The sequence below is a fragment of the Manis pentadactyla genome, chromosome 6 (genome assembly GCF_030020395.1).
Source record: "Manis pentadactyla isolate mManPen7 chromosome 6, mManPen7.hap1, whole genome shotgun sequence".
In the NCBI taxonomy this organism is placed as follows: Eukaryota; Metazoa; Chordata; class Mammalia; order Pholidota; family Manidae; genus Manis; species Manis pentadactyla.
Window position 1 is genome coordinate 14,060,122 of NC_080024.1, and position 14,074 is coordinate 14,074,195.

The 14,074-nt window shown below is 36.9% G+C and overlaps 1 protein-coding gene across 2 annotated transcripts in view; it reads right to left on the bottom strand.

The window, feature by feature from the left end:
- Positions 1–5,088: 5,088 nt before the first annotated feature.
- ACSL3 (acyl-CoA synthetase long chain family member 3) overlaps positions 5,089–14,074 on the bottom strand; it is a 64,058-nt gene continuing 55,072 nt past the window's right edge. For both annotated transcript variants that reach the window (XM_036913927.2, XM_036913945.2), the window contains 5 exons: positions 13,088–13,162; positions 11,828–12,019; positions 7,707–7,821; positions 6,164–6,321; positions 5,089–5,815 (listed from right to left, as the gene is read on the bottom strand). In XM_036913927.2, coding sequence (XP_036769822.1) covers positions 5,658–5,815; positions 6,164–6,321; positions 7,707–7,821; positions 11,828–12,019; positions 13,088–13,162 — 698 coding nt within the window. In that variant the 3' untranslated portion in view covers positions 5,089–5,657. The remainder of the gene's footprint in view (positions 5,816–6,163; positions 6,322–7,706; positions 7,822–11,827; positions 12,020–13,087; positions 13,163–14,074) is intronic.

Genomic DNA, 14,074 nt, shown 5'->3' on the forward strand with positions numbered 1-14,074 from the left:
CACATTCCTTGAGGTTGACTTCATTCAGACCGAGGCTGCTGAATGATGGTGCTGTCAGCACACGGAAGCTACACAGTGGGCTGTCATGTCAGGCAAAGCACCTGGCCCACCTCTTAGAACAGCACTTTGCTCGGTGTCCGAGCTGGATATTCAATATGAGCACTTTCCTGACACCCACCTTCCTTTCCAATGCAGACTGAGCCCGTCTGTCCAGACCTCCCGCTTAAAGCTATCTCTGGTCTCCTTCTGTCCCTTAGGCAACATCCTCTGTACTTTTGATTTCAGGCTGAGTACTTCTGCAGGCTGAGGAGGTCCAGAGCATGGCCATAGCGCATTGGATCTACAGGCTTTTGTGAATGAATTTGGAAAGCAGAGGCATCAAATTATTTGCACAACCTAGTAGTAGGTTTTTCATTCATGTTTTAATGAAGACTAAGGGACTTTGCAATTAGCACAGAACAAATCTTTCATAGCAGCGTTTTAACAGCTACAATGGGTAGTTGGGAGTCGCACACACACCCAGTGAACCCCTACCTTTGTCTTTCATTTATAATTTTTTAATCTTAGTATAACTATGGTCATTAAGGAAAGTTGAAGTGAAAGATTCTTAAATTCTACACATTAAAGGGGCATTACAATAAGCACACATAATGTAGGGGGGGAGGGCATGGGGAAGGCAGTACAACACAGAGAAGACAAGTAGTGATTTGATTGCATCTTACTACACTGATGGACAGTGACTGTAATGGGGTATGTAGTGGGGTCTTAATAATGGGGGGAGTCTAGTAACCATAATGTTGCTCATGTAATTATACACTGATACAAAAAAAAAAATTCTATACATTTCATGGTAAAGCACTGAAGAAAAAGTTTAGAAAATATCAGTAGGTGTAATCAAGCCACATTAAACCACAGCTTTCTGGGGCCCTCAATAATTTTGATTTTTTTCAGGTTGTAAAGAGGCCCTAAGACCAAAAATCTGGGAATCTCTGCTGAATATTTAAGAATCATACAAATGTGAAATCCTCTGATGAAGGATTTAGGGACTGCCCCTCCCTTTTTCAACAAATAAAAGCTCAGAAAACTAAAAAAAGAAAGCAACCCACATGTGAAGAAAGTGGGGAAATCTTTAGCAATAATGCCTCATTAGTCAACATGGAAGAATTTGTATTAGAGGAACTCCACAGATGTGGTCACTGTGGGGAAACCTTCACTTACAGCTTGCCCTTGACTAACAAGAACCCACACTGGGAATTCTGTGAAGAAACTGCAAGGGCAGGCAGTGTGGGGAGCCTGTAGCTCACCCCTCTTAGTATGAGGACACATTCCAGAGAAAACCTATAAATGCAGTAAGTGGGAAAAACTTTTCACCATCAACAAACTCATACTGGAGAGAAACCCTATTTTCATAAAAGCAACTCATGCAGAAAAGGCTTGAGACCCCATTTTATTGGATAACATAGAACTCAGAATAATCTTTCTTTATAAAGGAACTGAGGACTAATCTAACAAGGAGTCACCGAATGGGGAAGTTGCTTCTGAATGAATACCACTAAGTCAACAGTACTCTTAAATAGTCACTAGGGAATAAGGCTTTCCTGAAATGTCTTGAAAAGTCTGAACTGAAAAGGTGCATGTAATACTAGATGCACACGCACGTAAGTGTCTAATTTTGTTAACACTTTCACTTAGGTGATTGCTCATTCAGGGCACTAAGGCAAGAGGGTGTCCCCAGTGATGTGCCCTGCAGCCTGTATGCATGCATGGCCCACAGAGGGTGAGCGAAGCGCAAGCTCGGTTGGCCTTTTTTCTTTTTTTGTTGGGGGAGTTCTGATTGAAGAAGATGTTACTTTTACTACTTAAATCTGTCTACACATGTGCACGTAGCCTGTTTTCTTCATGCTATCTCAGAGGAATCTTTCCATGACAATACAGACCTGCCTCATCCCAAAATTATATATGTACTTGGTGTGGAATGTTGAGCTACCAATGTTTAATAACATGAGCAAAGTTAATGAGAAATGAGGCACAATTATCTCTAAAATGATACAAAACAAAACACACACACACACACACACACACACACACACACACTGAAGCTGCTAGATGCTTAAGTCAGTTTTGTTACAGGATTCCACACAAAAACTTACTTTTATAGAAGCATAAGTTAGTATAAAGGTACATATACCCAGTTTTGTCAGAAACAAATATGACCTATTAGTTGAAGGCAGGCAGGGGCTGGCTTCTGAGCTATCAGGGCCTAAGAAAACTCTTCCTTCACAATCATATGATTCAATGTCAGTCCCAAATCTAGATTTTATTGCAGGTCACACTGCTTTTAATTTCCCCCATAAATTTCAATTTATCATCTCTATGCAATACTTCAAGCTCTGTGAAAATTTTAAGTGTAGAAAACATTTTATTAGCACTGACTTTAAAATGATGACAACTTACTCCTGTGAAGTCAAAACGAAAAGGTAGAAGTGGAAAAGTTCAGGAGGGGTCAGGGCAGAGTGAGTTTAGAACAGTACTAGGAAATAAAGTAGATTAAGAACAATTTCTAGAGTAAAAACTTTCCCCTTCAAATGGATTGCTAGACAAGAAAGAAAATTGCCCAAATCCTTTCTCAACAACTATTTCAGGAACATCAAGTCAAACTTGACTCCATTATGGAGAGCTTTTTATTTTAGAAAAGCAAAACGTTGAGTTTTAATATCATACTTTTTTTCATATCTCTATTCTTCAAACTTCATGTAAAGTTACAAATAAATAGCCCACCCATCAGGTGGGTATGTGGCTTACGATGCACACTTCTTCAGGAAGAAAACAGCAACAGCCAAGAATACACTGAAAATGAACTCACAGTACATCACCAATTCCAATTGTACAGAAAGAAAGGGTGCATTACATCTCAGTGAGGTCCAATACGTAGTTTGGAATTTGATTCCCATTAAAACATCACAGATATACATAATTTTCTTAAAAAATAAAGAACCAACACATCAGTTTTCTTAAGTTTTAAAGTTGCATCACAGGCAATAATTATTTAAAAACTTTAAAATCTTGTGAATTTTAGCAGCAAACAAAAAGGTATTTCGGGTTAATCTGCCTTTAAGCATTGCTGAAAAAACTGCAAGCTTTAGAGATTATCATGGATGTCAAATCCATTACTTAAAAAAGTAGATACCAGTTTGTTTTGTCAGTAAAAACCTTTTAATGAAGATTAAACTAAAAAGTGCCAACAGTGGAGTGGGAATATGGGGCAAGGGGAGTGAAGGTGGCCATCGGTATCTTTGCTATGACCTGCTACACTTACTATAAGGAGAGGTTTAAGAATTCTTCAGGTAGCTTATTTCTTGAAAGCGACAGTTCTTAGGAAACATCCTTTTAGGATCTATGATCTATTTTCAGATGTATTAGGTTTAGCAATTTACTTTGAAATTCCAGAAAGCTTCCCTCCCCAAATATCCTCTGGTTAAGCCAGTCATTTCTTACAATTATAGTTGGGTACTATAGATTAATATACAATGCTGTTATCAAAAGCATTATGTTACAACTTCTACTTTTTGAAAGGGTAATATATTAAGAGACACAATTTTTCAGGACATTAAAGATGGTTTTGGTTACAGAGTAACTTGTTGGAAAGGGGATTGTATGTATTTAACTCGGCATTCTGCTTTGGCACCTGACATCTAGTATGTGATGTTTTAAGACTGACAGAAATGATAAAAAATTAGAGAAATGGAACTAGATACAGGTTAAACCAGCCTTATTAGAAGTTTCTGACAAGCAGCAACTTAATCCCAAGTCAGTGAGAAACTACGTATTCATCTGACACCACTGATACTGACCTCTTTCATTTGAAGCACTGAACCCTTTTTTCTAACTACCTTTCAAAACTCATTTGAAACTATTCTAAAATAAAGCATCAGAAGCAAATTTTCACCACCCACCCTGATTTTTAATTTTTAAATCACAACATCCTGATAGAGATGTTCCATTTAATTTCTTTCATATTTTTACTTCTGGGCAGTTTTTCCAAACTTCATGAAAATTTAAACTATGACAAAGAGAAAAGCATTCAAAACGTAATACAAATATACAAGAGAAGTTCAAAACAAACAACACCATACTGCGGTATTTCCAAACAGGATTGTTTGTGATGTGACCAAAAACTCCAGGGCCCAGGTGCCTGGTACTCCCGCTACCCGACACAGGTCGGCCTTCACCTTTCCCTATTCTTGGCCTTTCTATGCCTAAAGGAATAGAGAATCAAGAAAATGACTAATATGGTATGAAAATCATGGTAGCTAGGATTTCTCTTAAGTCCTGATTTGAACACACCTTAATTGGTACAATATTAACTCTTGATGATGCTCGGTTAACAGACAAGCAATACAGATGGAAACCTACTACTACATTACCATAAGCAATGCTTGAGAAGCACAAGTAACTTCCACACTGACAAAACCCTACAAATTAAACCTTATTACAAAATTAATTAAATTCTCATGTATCTCAGTAAGAATACTATTTTATCATAAGTATTTTATTTCATTTTCTGGTGTAGAAAGGGTATAGCAGAAAGCAACGGTAGGGTGCTTTTTCAGTAAGCTACCAACAGACACTGACACACACACACACACACACCCAGCGCAAACTATCAAAAAATGAAAGGATCCTAATTTTGAAATGAGATATACATTAAATATCTAGACTAAAAGTACAGTAAGAGGACAGAATAATTTTCCATGATTACGGTGCCACAGACAACTCAATATACATAGTCAATGAAATAAACAGTAACATTCTAGCCTTTTTTAAATTTTACTCTTTTTAAACTGCTTCCAATTCTAAAAGTCTGAATTATTTTCCTAGTTTCAACGATAGCTAACTGAAGATGGAATATTTTGATGGTATTAGAGACTAATTATCCCTGGTGCTATACTTGCTGTGTCGTCGTCTTTACTAGTAAGCCATAACCCTCTTCTGCTATTTTGTTTCATGCAGCACCAATCAAACTTCACTTTTCCCTAATAAAAAATAAATATATAAAGAAGACGCTATCAGACATGTATTCACAAGGTCTCGATTTCTTAAAACGTAAGTATGCGTATATTTATTTCTCTCAGATGCATACAGGACAATAATTACACAGCAACAAATCTTTTTGTTCAACAATGATCTGAGTCATAAACATTTGAAATTTACATAATTTCACATCCATACCCTTGCATTTTTAAATACTGTAAGTAAAAAAGCCCCCCAAATAACCAATTCTTTTATTTCCTATTCATCCCTCTATACAGCCAAACTTTAAAAAGTTACAAACTGAACATTATACAGAACATACAAATCATGTTTAAAAACTTGAGGTTTTAAAATCACTGTTCCCCATTGTGATTCAGAAAACTCTTCATGCTGACAAGTGCGGTCCCAGGTGAAAAGTTGAAGGAGGGGAAGAAAGAAGAGACAGACACAAGTTTGCTGTCTTAATATTTTACTAATCCTGTCAGTTAAAAATGGTGATGTCATGAGAAATAACAGTTTAGGTTTAATATGAGGAATAGTTTGCCTCACAGTTTGAGACATGCATTTCAAGTATTTTCCTATTTGATCTGAGCTCCCTGCAGCAAACTGATGCTGAAAGAGAGTAATTATTTTCTTCCATACATTCGCTCAATGTCCGCCTGGTAATGTGTTTTAAGCTCTTTGCGTTTCAGCTTGAAGGCATCTGTCACCAGACCAGTTTCAGGGGTCCATGGTTCAGGGCTCAAACGAATTTTAACTGGAATTTCAAACTTTTCCAGACTTGCTGAGGTGGTGGAGAAAAAAAATGTAAATACAAAGGCATGAAAAATAAGCAATTAAAATCCTTAGCAAATAGTGTAAGTTCCCCATTCTTTGAGTACCCATCAAAATATACCACCAACAGCCATGAATCCACTTTTAAGAAATCTATCCCTCAGAATACTAGTTTAAAAAAAAGAGAGACGTATGACAATTATAATAGCAAAAAACCTGTTTCAAAAATCTAATGATAGGAAAATGTGATTGGTTTCTGTGCAGGAAATCCTAAGCCCTGTAATACAACAGGCTAAAAAGTAAGTTTAAGTACTCTCTTTCCCTCTCAGTTCTTAGAATCATTTTACATTTGACTCACCTGAAATAGCAGCTTCAGAAAGCACTTTAAGTACCTCATTTTCCATTTCACAACTGTTACACAGCTCCTCCCAAGTCCCTTTGAGTCCTTTCTTTTGAGCTAGTTCTGTTAGCTCTTTTTGATTTGGCACAACAAACCCAATGACATAAGAATGGTAACTGGAATATATAAAGGACAATTTAGCTAAGGAACTAAATGGCATACCATCCTAGCTGTAGCTACTGATTACACTGACATTTTAGTAATCAATTCTGTTTTAAAGAAAATTCACGAGACTCACTTGGCAATGGCATACTTATTTCATGCAACAGATACTTTTACTGTCTGATTCATAATACATTCCAATTGTCGGCAGAGGCCATTGCTAAATAAACAATCTGACATTTCATGATAAATTTCAACTATGCATAACTATTATGAATAGTGCATGTACACATTTTTAAAAAGAAAATTGTTAAGTGCCAGAATATTCATCTTTAAAATATCAGTAACATCAACAGGTTTAACAAAAATTAATGCAAAGGTAAATTAGAAACTCTATTTAAATAAATCTGACAGCCAAAGTAATGTGTTCTGTTTTTTCCCTTATCATGTGACTTCTGTTGGCAGAACTTCACGCTCGCTGAAGGCAGAGGCCTGGGACACAGCGGCAGCATCCAGAAGAGAAAGACATTCCGGCTAACATCACACAAGCAAAATCCGGAACTTCAGCATTTCCGGGGAAAATACTGCAGATCCACTTATAAAACAGTATAGTAAGTCTTTAACTCAGGCTATGATTCAGTCTGTTTTTAAACCTGGTTCTTCTGATACCAGGTTTCATTTATTTGTAATTATGATTACGTCAGCCTGCTGCAGTAAGGTTTCTAAGCTGGCCACAATCTATCTGGTTATTCACACTAGAGAATAATTACCACATTCAGTACTGTTTCAGAAAAATGTAATCAGAGGGCCAATCTGAAATTCCAACACAATTTTCCAGAATGTATTCCTGGGAATCTTAACTGTAAACTCTTCTTCTCAGCTACTTTCATATCATCATGGGCTACAGATGCTTTGTGTCACACCACAGCTCTACACACCTTAAGGCAGAAGCCCTCATCCTGGCTAGGGTCCCAAGCAAACTCAACTTAAGAGCAAGAGAGTAAGAATAAGCCGAGTCCTTCTTGCTGCCCCGAGCCCCAACTTCCTTCTCTGCTCCCCCTTCCTCTGGCCAGGTTCTGGGAAGCTTTCCTGTGCAGAGGAACAGGTAGCTAGGGGTACCAAGGCAGCAGGGAGGAGGATTTTCTGTCTTTGTCTCCCTACACATAGGACCTGCAGTGAGGGGTGTCAAGTGGAGAGGAGGGGCACAGATAGATGAGAACAGGAAGCATCACCAGGAAAGAATCAGCTACTGGCTGTATGAGAAGAGGCCGTTCCCAGAGACAACAGGCGGGGAGGAAGAGTTCTTGGTGTAATTTTATAAAGAAGACCCATGTGGAAGGAGACACCAATGGCACACCAAATGTTTTAAGTACAAATAACATGAATTCTACTTTCTTACCTGTTTGCATATGCACAAATATTATCTATTAGTGGGAGATTCTTCAAAGCCGCTTCTACTTTCCCAAGAGAAACATACTCTCCTGCCTGTAGTTTTACAAGGTCTTTTTTACGATCTGTGCAAAACAAAAGCCAGGAGGGGGTAATGCTGGAGGAAAATATTAATACCTTTAATACATATACTGGCCAGTCCCTAAGTAATCTATCATTTAAGTTCATTATAACAGTTATGTTAAAATTGAAAGTACATTATAAAATTAGGTCCTAATTTTTTACTATTAAATATAAAAATTTAGGCTCAGAAATAATATTGTCAAAATGGGCATCCTGCATTCAGTGTAAGGCCTATTAAAATACCAATGGCGTTTCTCAATGAACTAAAGCAAATAATCCTAAAATTCATATGGAACCACAGAAGACTCCAAATAGCAACAAAGCTAGGGGTATTACGTTCCCTGACTTCAAGCTTTACTACAAAGCCACAGTAATCAAAATAGTATGATACTGGCACAAGAACAGACCCATAGGTCAATGGAATAGAAACCCATGTATTTTTGTCAATTAATATACAATAAAGGAGCTATAATTATACAATAGGGAAAAGTCTCTTCAACAACTGGTGTTGGGAAAATTGGACATCTACACGCAAGAGAATGAAACTGGATTGCAGTCTAACCCCATACACAAAAGTAAACTCTAAATGTATTAAACACCTAAATGTAAGACATGAAACCATAAAACTCTTAAGAAAACAAGCGAAAATCTCTCGAACATAAGCATGAGCAACTTTTTCCTGGACACATCTCCTCAGGCAAGGGAAACAAAAGCAAAAATGAACTCATGGGACTACATCAAACTGAAAAGCTTCTGTACAGCAAAGGACACCATCAGCAGAACAAAAAGGCATCCTACAGTATGGGAGAATAGATTTGCCAACAATTTATCCAATAAGGGGTTAACACCCAAAATATATAAAGAACTCACACATTTCAACACCAAAAAAAATAACCCAATTTAAAAATGGGTGGAGGACCTGAACAGTTTTCCAAAGAAGAAATACAGATGGCCAATAGGCACATGAAAAGATGCTCCACACATCCCTAATAATCAGGGAAATGCAAATCAAAACCACAATGAGATACCACTTCACACCAGTCAGAATGGCCACTATTCAAAAGACAAATAACAAATGCTGGAGAGGAGGTAGAAAAATGGGAGCCCTCCCACAGTTTGTGGGAATGAAAATTGATGCAGCCAGTGTGGAAAGCAGTATGGAGATTCCTTGGAAAATCAAAACTAGAAATTCCATATGACCCAGTGATTCCACTCCTAGGAATTTACCCGAAGAAAACAAAATCCCTGATTCAAAAAGATATATGCACCCCTATGCTTATAGCTGCATTATTTATAACAGCCAAGATATGGAAACAACCAAAGTGTCCATCAACAGACAAATGGATAAAGAAGATGTGCTACATGTTTACCCAAAGAAAACAAAATCCAATTCAAAAAGATATATGCACCCCTATGTTTATAGCTGCATTATTTACAACAGTCAAGATATGGAAACAACCAAAGTGTCCATCAACAGATAAATGGATAAAGAAGATGTGTTACATATATACGATGGAATATTATTCAGCCATAAAAAAGAAAGAACCCTGCCATTTGTGACAACATGGATAGACCTAGAGGGTATCGTGTTCAGTGAAATAAGCCAGTATGAGAAAAACAAAAACCATATGATTTCACTTATTTGTTGTACATAAAAACAAAATGAAATGAACAAAACAGTAAACTCATAGACACTGAGAAGTGGCTGGTGGTAAACATGGTGGAGGGGTTGGGGTGGGTGTGTGGGGTGGGTGAGGGAGATACTGGGGCTCAAAAATTCTCAATCATAATATAAGCTGGCCACAGGGATAGTAGTACAGCATAGAGAATATAACCAATGTTTCTGAAACATCTTTCTATGTTGACAGATAGTAACCACACTAGAGGGGGTGAGAATTTAATATGAGTAACTGCTGAACCACTGTGGTACACCTGAAACCAATTTAAGCTTGTATATCAGTGACACTTCAATAAAAAAAAAGAACTTACTTGCCTAGACACATCCAACTAAGGGAGATCAGGTAACGTAGAAGTATAGCTATTACTTCTTCAAAACTTCAGATGGGGAAGACAAAAGGAAGATACAGTGCTGGTGGACAGTTTACAATCTCCACCACATATTATTTAATATTTAACTGCGGCTGTATAGACGAGCAATCTTCTAACACTGTTTATTCACAGTGTTCTCAAGTTCAAAATGGTTCATTTTCAATGCAAGGCTTTGTAAGCTTAAGAACCAAGCATATTTTTTCATTTAACTGTAAAATAAAAATTTATTCACTTCTTTATTGCATACTAGATAGCTAATAAACTCATGCAGTACTCTAAAAAAAACCAGCTTCTGATTAAGGGACCTCCTTTACGTATGTTCTGCTGGCAGGTTCCTCGTATACATTAATACCAGGGAGGTAAGTAAGAACATACACATGCCATCTGAAAGCTCTCACTCTATCTGGAGAACAGCATGATGCAAAAACATGTGGCTTTAGTACAACATGGTAGTACTAGGTGTTAATCTCCAACTTATGATCTGGAAAGAATTCCTGCCAGCGCGGCCTGAGCTACGTCTTGAAGGAAAACTGAGCAGCAGCCAAGGGGAACATCACTAGCAAGGCACAGAGACATGTCAGCTGGAAGGGCTGCAACACAGCAGAGGAGGAAACAACCGGAGACAATGGAGGAGCGGTGAACTGGGGCCACGGAAATGAGGCACCCTCAAGTGAGCCTCTAGGAGCCACTGAGTGGTTTTCAGCAGGAAAGTGGACCAGTGAGATCAGCATTTAGTAATCACATGTTGGCAGTGAGGGAGCATTTAAGAGAGGCAAGCCTGACAGCAGAGAGAAATTTCTCACAGCATATAGGGTGACAAAGGTGCAGGCCAGGCCTACAATCACGTAAGAGGGACAGAGAGAGAAAGAGAACGATCTTGAGGTGTATTTCATGGGTTAGATAGGGGGAGGTGACTAACGACTCTCTCATCTCCCCTTGGGTTTCTAGTTAGGGTGAGTAGGAGAGAAACACTATAAAATGAGGAAAAAACCTAAAGGAGAAGAAGCCAGGGAAGTTACTTTTCACCCCAGAGGTCAGAGGACTCAAGCTGCCAGGCCTTCCTTAGTTCTCATAGGTAAGGCAAGGACAAGATTCAGATAGGAGAAAGCCCTGTCTAGTAACTTCTAGACATCAAAGAATTCACAACAATGAACATCCCCTATTAAGAATCTGACTCTTCAAGAAATGTGGTATCCACATATAAATCAAGTATAAAAATCAAATGAGTATTCATATTTGAACTGACTGTTTATAGTTCATAATGCATGAGCAAAACCGAAGGTTTCTGTGATGGCTGCCCTTGTACTGTTCACCATGTAAGAACTTATTCACTATGTAAGAATTTGTTCTCCATGTAAGAACTTGTTTGTTATGCCTCAGAAGATTGGAGACTGACGAAAATTAGGCTTGGGGTGGATTAATGATTGTGCATTGAGCATTGACTCCCCTATACAGAATTTTATTGTTGTTAACAACCATTTGATCAATAAATATGAGAGATGCCCTCACAAACAAACGAACAAAAAAAACAAAAACAAAAAAAGTACACACTTCCAATGATAAAATAATAAGTAACCAGGATGTAATGAATATAGTCAAGATATTGTAACAGCTTGGTATGGTGATAGCTGGTACCTAGAACTGTCATGTATATAAATGTTGAATCACTACGTTGTACACCTGAAACTAATGTAATGTAATACTGTGTGTCAACTACCCTCCAATAAAAAATAATTATCTACAAAAAAAAAAGAATCAGACTCTTCAAGGGCTACATAACAGTAATTAAAAATACTACTGCTATCTATTTTGAGGCTTCATAATATGGCAAGCTTTTAAAGATACATTCTTATATTATTAAACAACTTCTCTAAACACATAGTTACCTCTTTAGTAAAGCTATTTCACAAACATGCATTTCATGCATTTTCAAAAAAAAAAAAAAAAGAGATGGCTTACCAATAATCTTTAAACAACCATCAGGGTCAAATTCTCCAATATCTCCAGTACAGAGCCACCTCTGTCCATTCTGATCTTCAAAGAAATCAGCTTTTGTTTTTGCTTCATTTTTGTAGTATCCCATTGTCACATTTTGGCCACCGATAAGAATTTCACCCCTGGGGTGTGGTTTATCAGTATTAAAGTATCCACCTAATTAAACCCAGAATTGAGTTAGTTAGAGTTAATTCAATATTTTTATCCCTATATGCATCATGTAAAAATTTGAAACTTAGTTCCTAAATAAGGGCATCTGATTTTTAATCCAATTAGTTTCCCAAAGAACGTAAGGCAGATACCATAACTGAGCAAAATCCACCTACATAAACTAGGTGCAAAAGTTCAGTTGCTTATAACCACAAGCACTTATGCTTTTAAACTACTAGTTCAAGAGAAGCAATTACACTAAAAAAATTCAACATCTAGTGTATAAAAATAATTACATATACTACACAGGTAAACTCCTTTAAGGATTCTGTAGAGATTCTTAAATACCACACTAATAAAGTGATAAAATGATTGAAGCATGCACTTAGTAGATCTCTGTATAATATCACATTAGAAGATTTATGTCTTACAGAAAACTACAAAATAAATCCAAATTTAAATTGATTGAACATTTTCACTAATTCTACTAAAAGATAGCTAAAGAATGACAACCAAGCCTACATCCAAACAAATCATAGCTAACTCACCCATGTTAACAGATCAAATGGTATTTTTAAAAAGTGATTAGTATCTAAATGGCATAAGCAACTTATTTTTATGGAATTAATATTAAAATTTTCCTTCTGATAATTCTGGACTGAAGCACTCAGGGAAAAGAAAGAAAACAAAAAGTAACATGTAAAATTCTTCAGTTTCACAAAACAATTCTTATGATTTGCTTCTACAAAATAAAGTTATGATCATTCCTAATTTATTGGCATTACTTATTTCACTTAGCACATTCCTCAAGCTTCTGACATAGTTCTTATTTGCATTTACGTAATAAAATAACAAGCCAAATAAAAATGATTCTTTAGAATCATCTTTGCAACAACAAAATTAATGCATTCATATAGTTCTAGATAAAATATTTCTATTATAAAGGACAAAAATGAGCACTCGTGGGTAGACTTCATATTCTAAAATAAGGAAGGAAATGAAGCACAATTCTAATTTTAAATTAAGTTTAACATTATACAAAGTAATGCTCTATTGGTTAAAATCCATCATTACCTTCCTCCCAGTTCTTTAATTTGATTTCACAGCAAACTAATGGTGCTCCCACTCTGCCAGTGTTGTAGTCCCACACTAAGATGCAAATGAAAAAAGTATTTGATTACAGTAGATAATAAATTGCTTTACTTCTCTAAATTACCAAAAATTATGATTTGTCCCAAAGCTTAGATATGTCCCCAGAGAATCCTGAAAGGCAGCAAGTCACAAACTGGTGAACCACAAGTTGCGTGGCCCACACTGAGGTATTTTTTTTTTTCTTTTTGGATGTGTTATTTTTTACCCTGAATTGGTTACTGACATTTAAAAATCAAGACTTACTTAAGTGTGGAATCTCCAGAAACAAGGCCCCATATTTCCAGCACAGCAACAACTCTAGTCCCCAACAGACGGGGAATGCCTGCTCCTGTTGCTCCAGATTCCTGACCCATCACATTTTATCTCAGGGCTCATACTTCACTCACTCGCCTAGGTGGCTACACCTGGTTCATGAGTTTGTGCCCTTACCGTGAAGAATGATAGAGCACAGTGGCTTACACTTATTCCACTTCCTTATTCAAGCAGACAGCTTTGCAGTACATAAACCCCTCCAATCCTCTCCCATGTATCACTATTTCAAAATGAGAGCTCTGAAGCCTTCCTCACATAAGCTTGTATTTCACACCCTATTTAAACATACAATTAAGAGTCTGGAGACCAGGCTGGAGATTAAGATTGTTAACATTTGAGGATCTGGGGAAAAAAACCACCACTATAATGAATTATTGCTGCACTATGTTTCCTCTTCAAAGATCATTCAAATATCAGAAATAAAGGCTGATACTTAATACTTTATGGACTGTTTTACTTACATCAGAAACTGTAACTGATTAATCACACAATGTGAATCTTAAAAACAGAAGATATTAAGGATCCTCAAAGAAAGGAACCACATATACATGTATTTAAAACTGCTTATTTCCTGCAAAACAAGACTTAGAAGTAGCT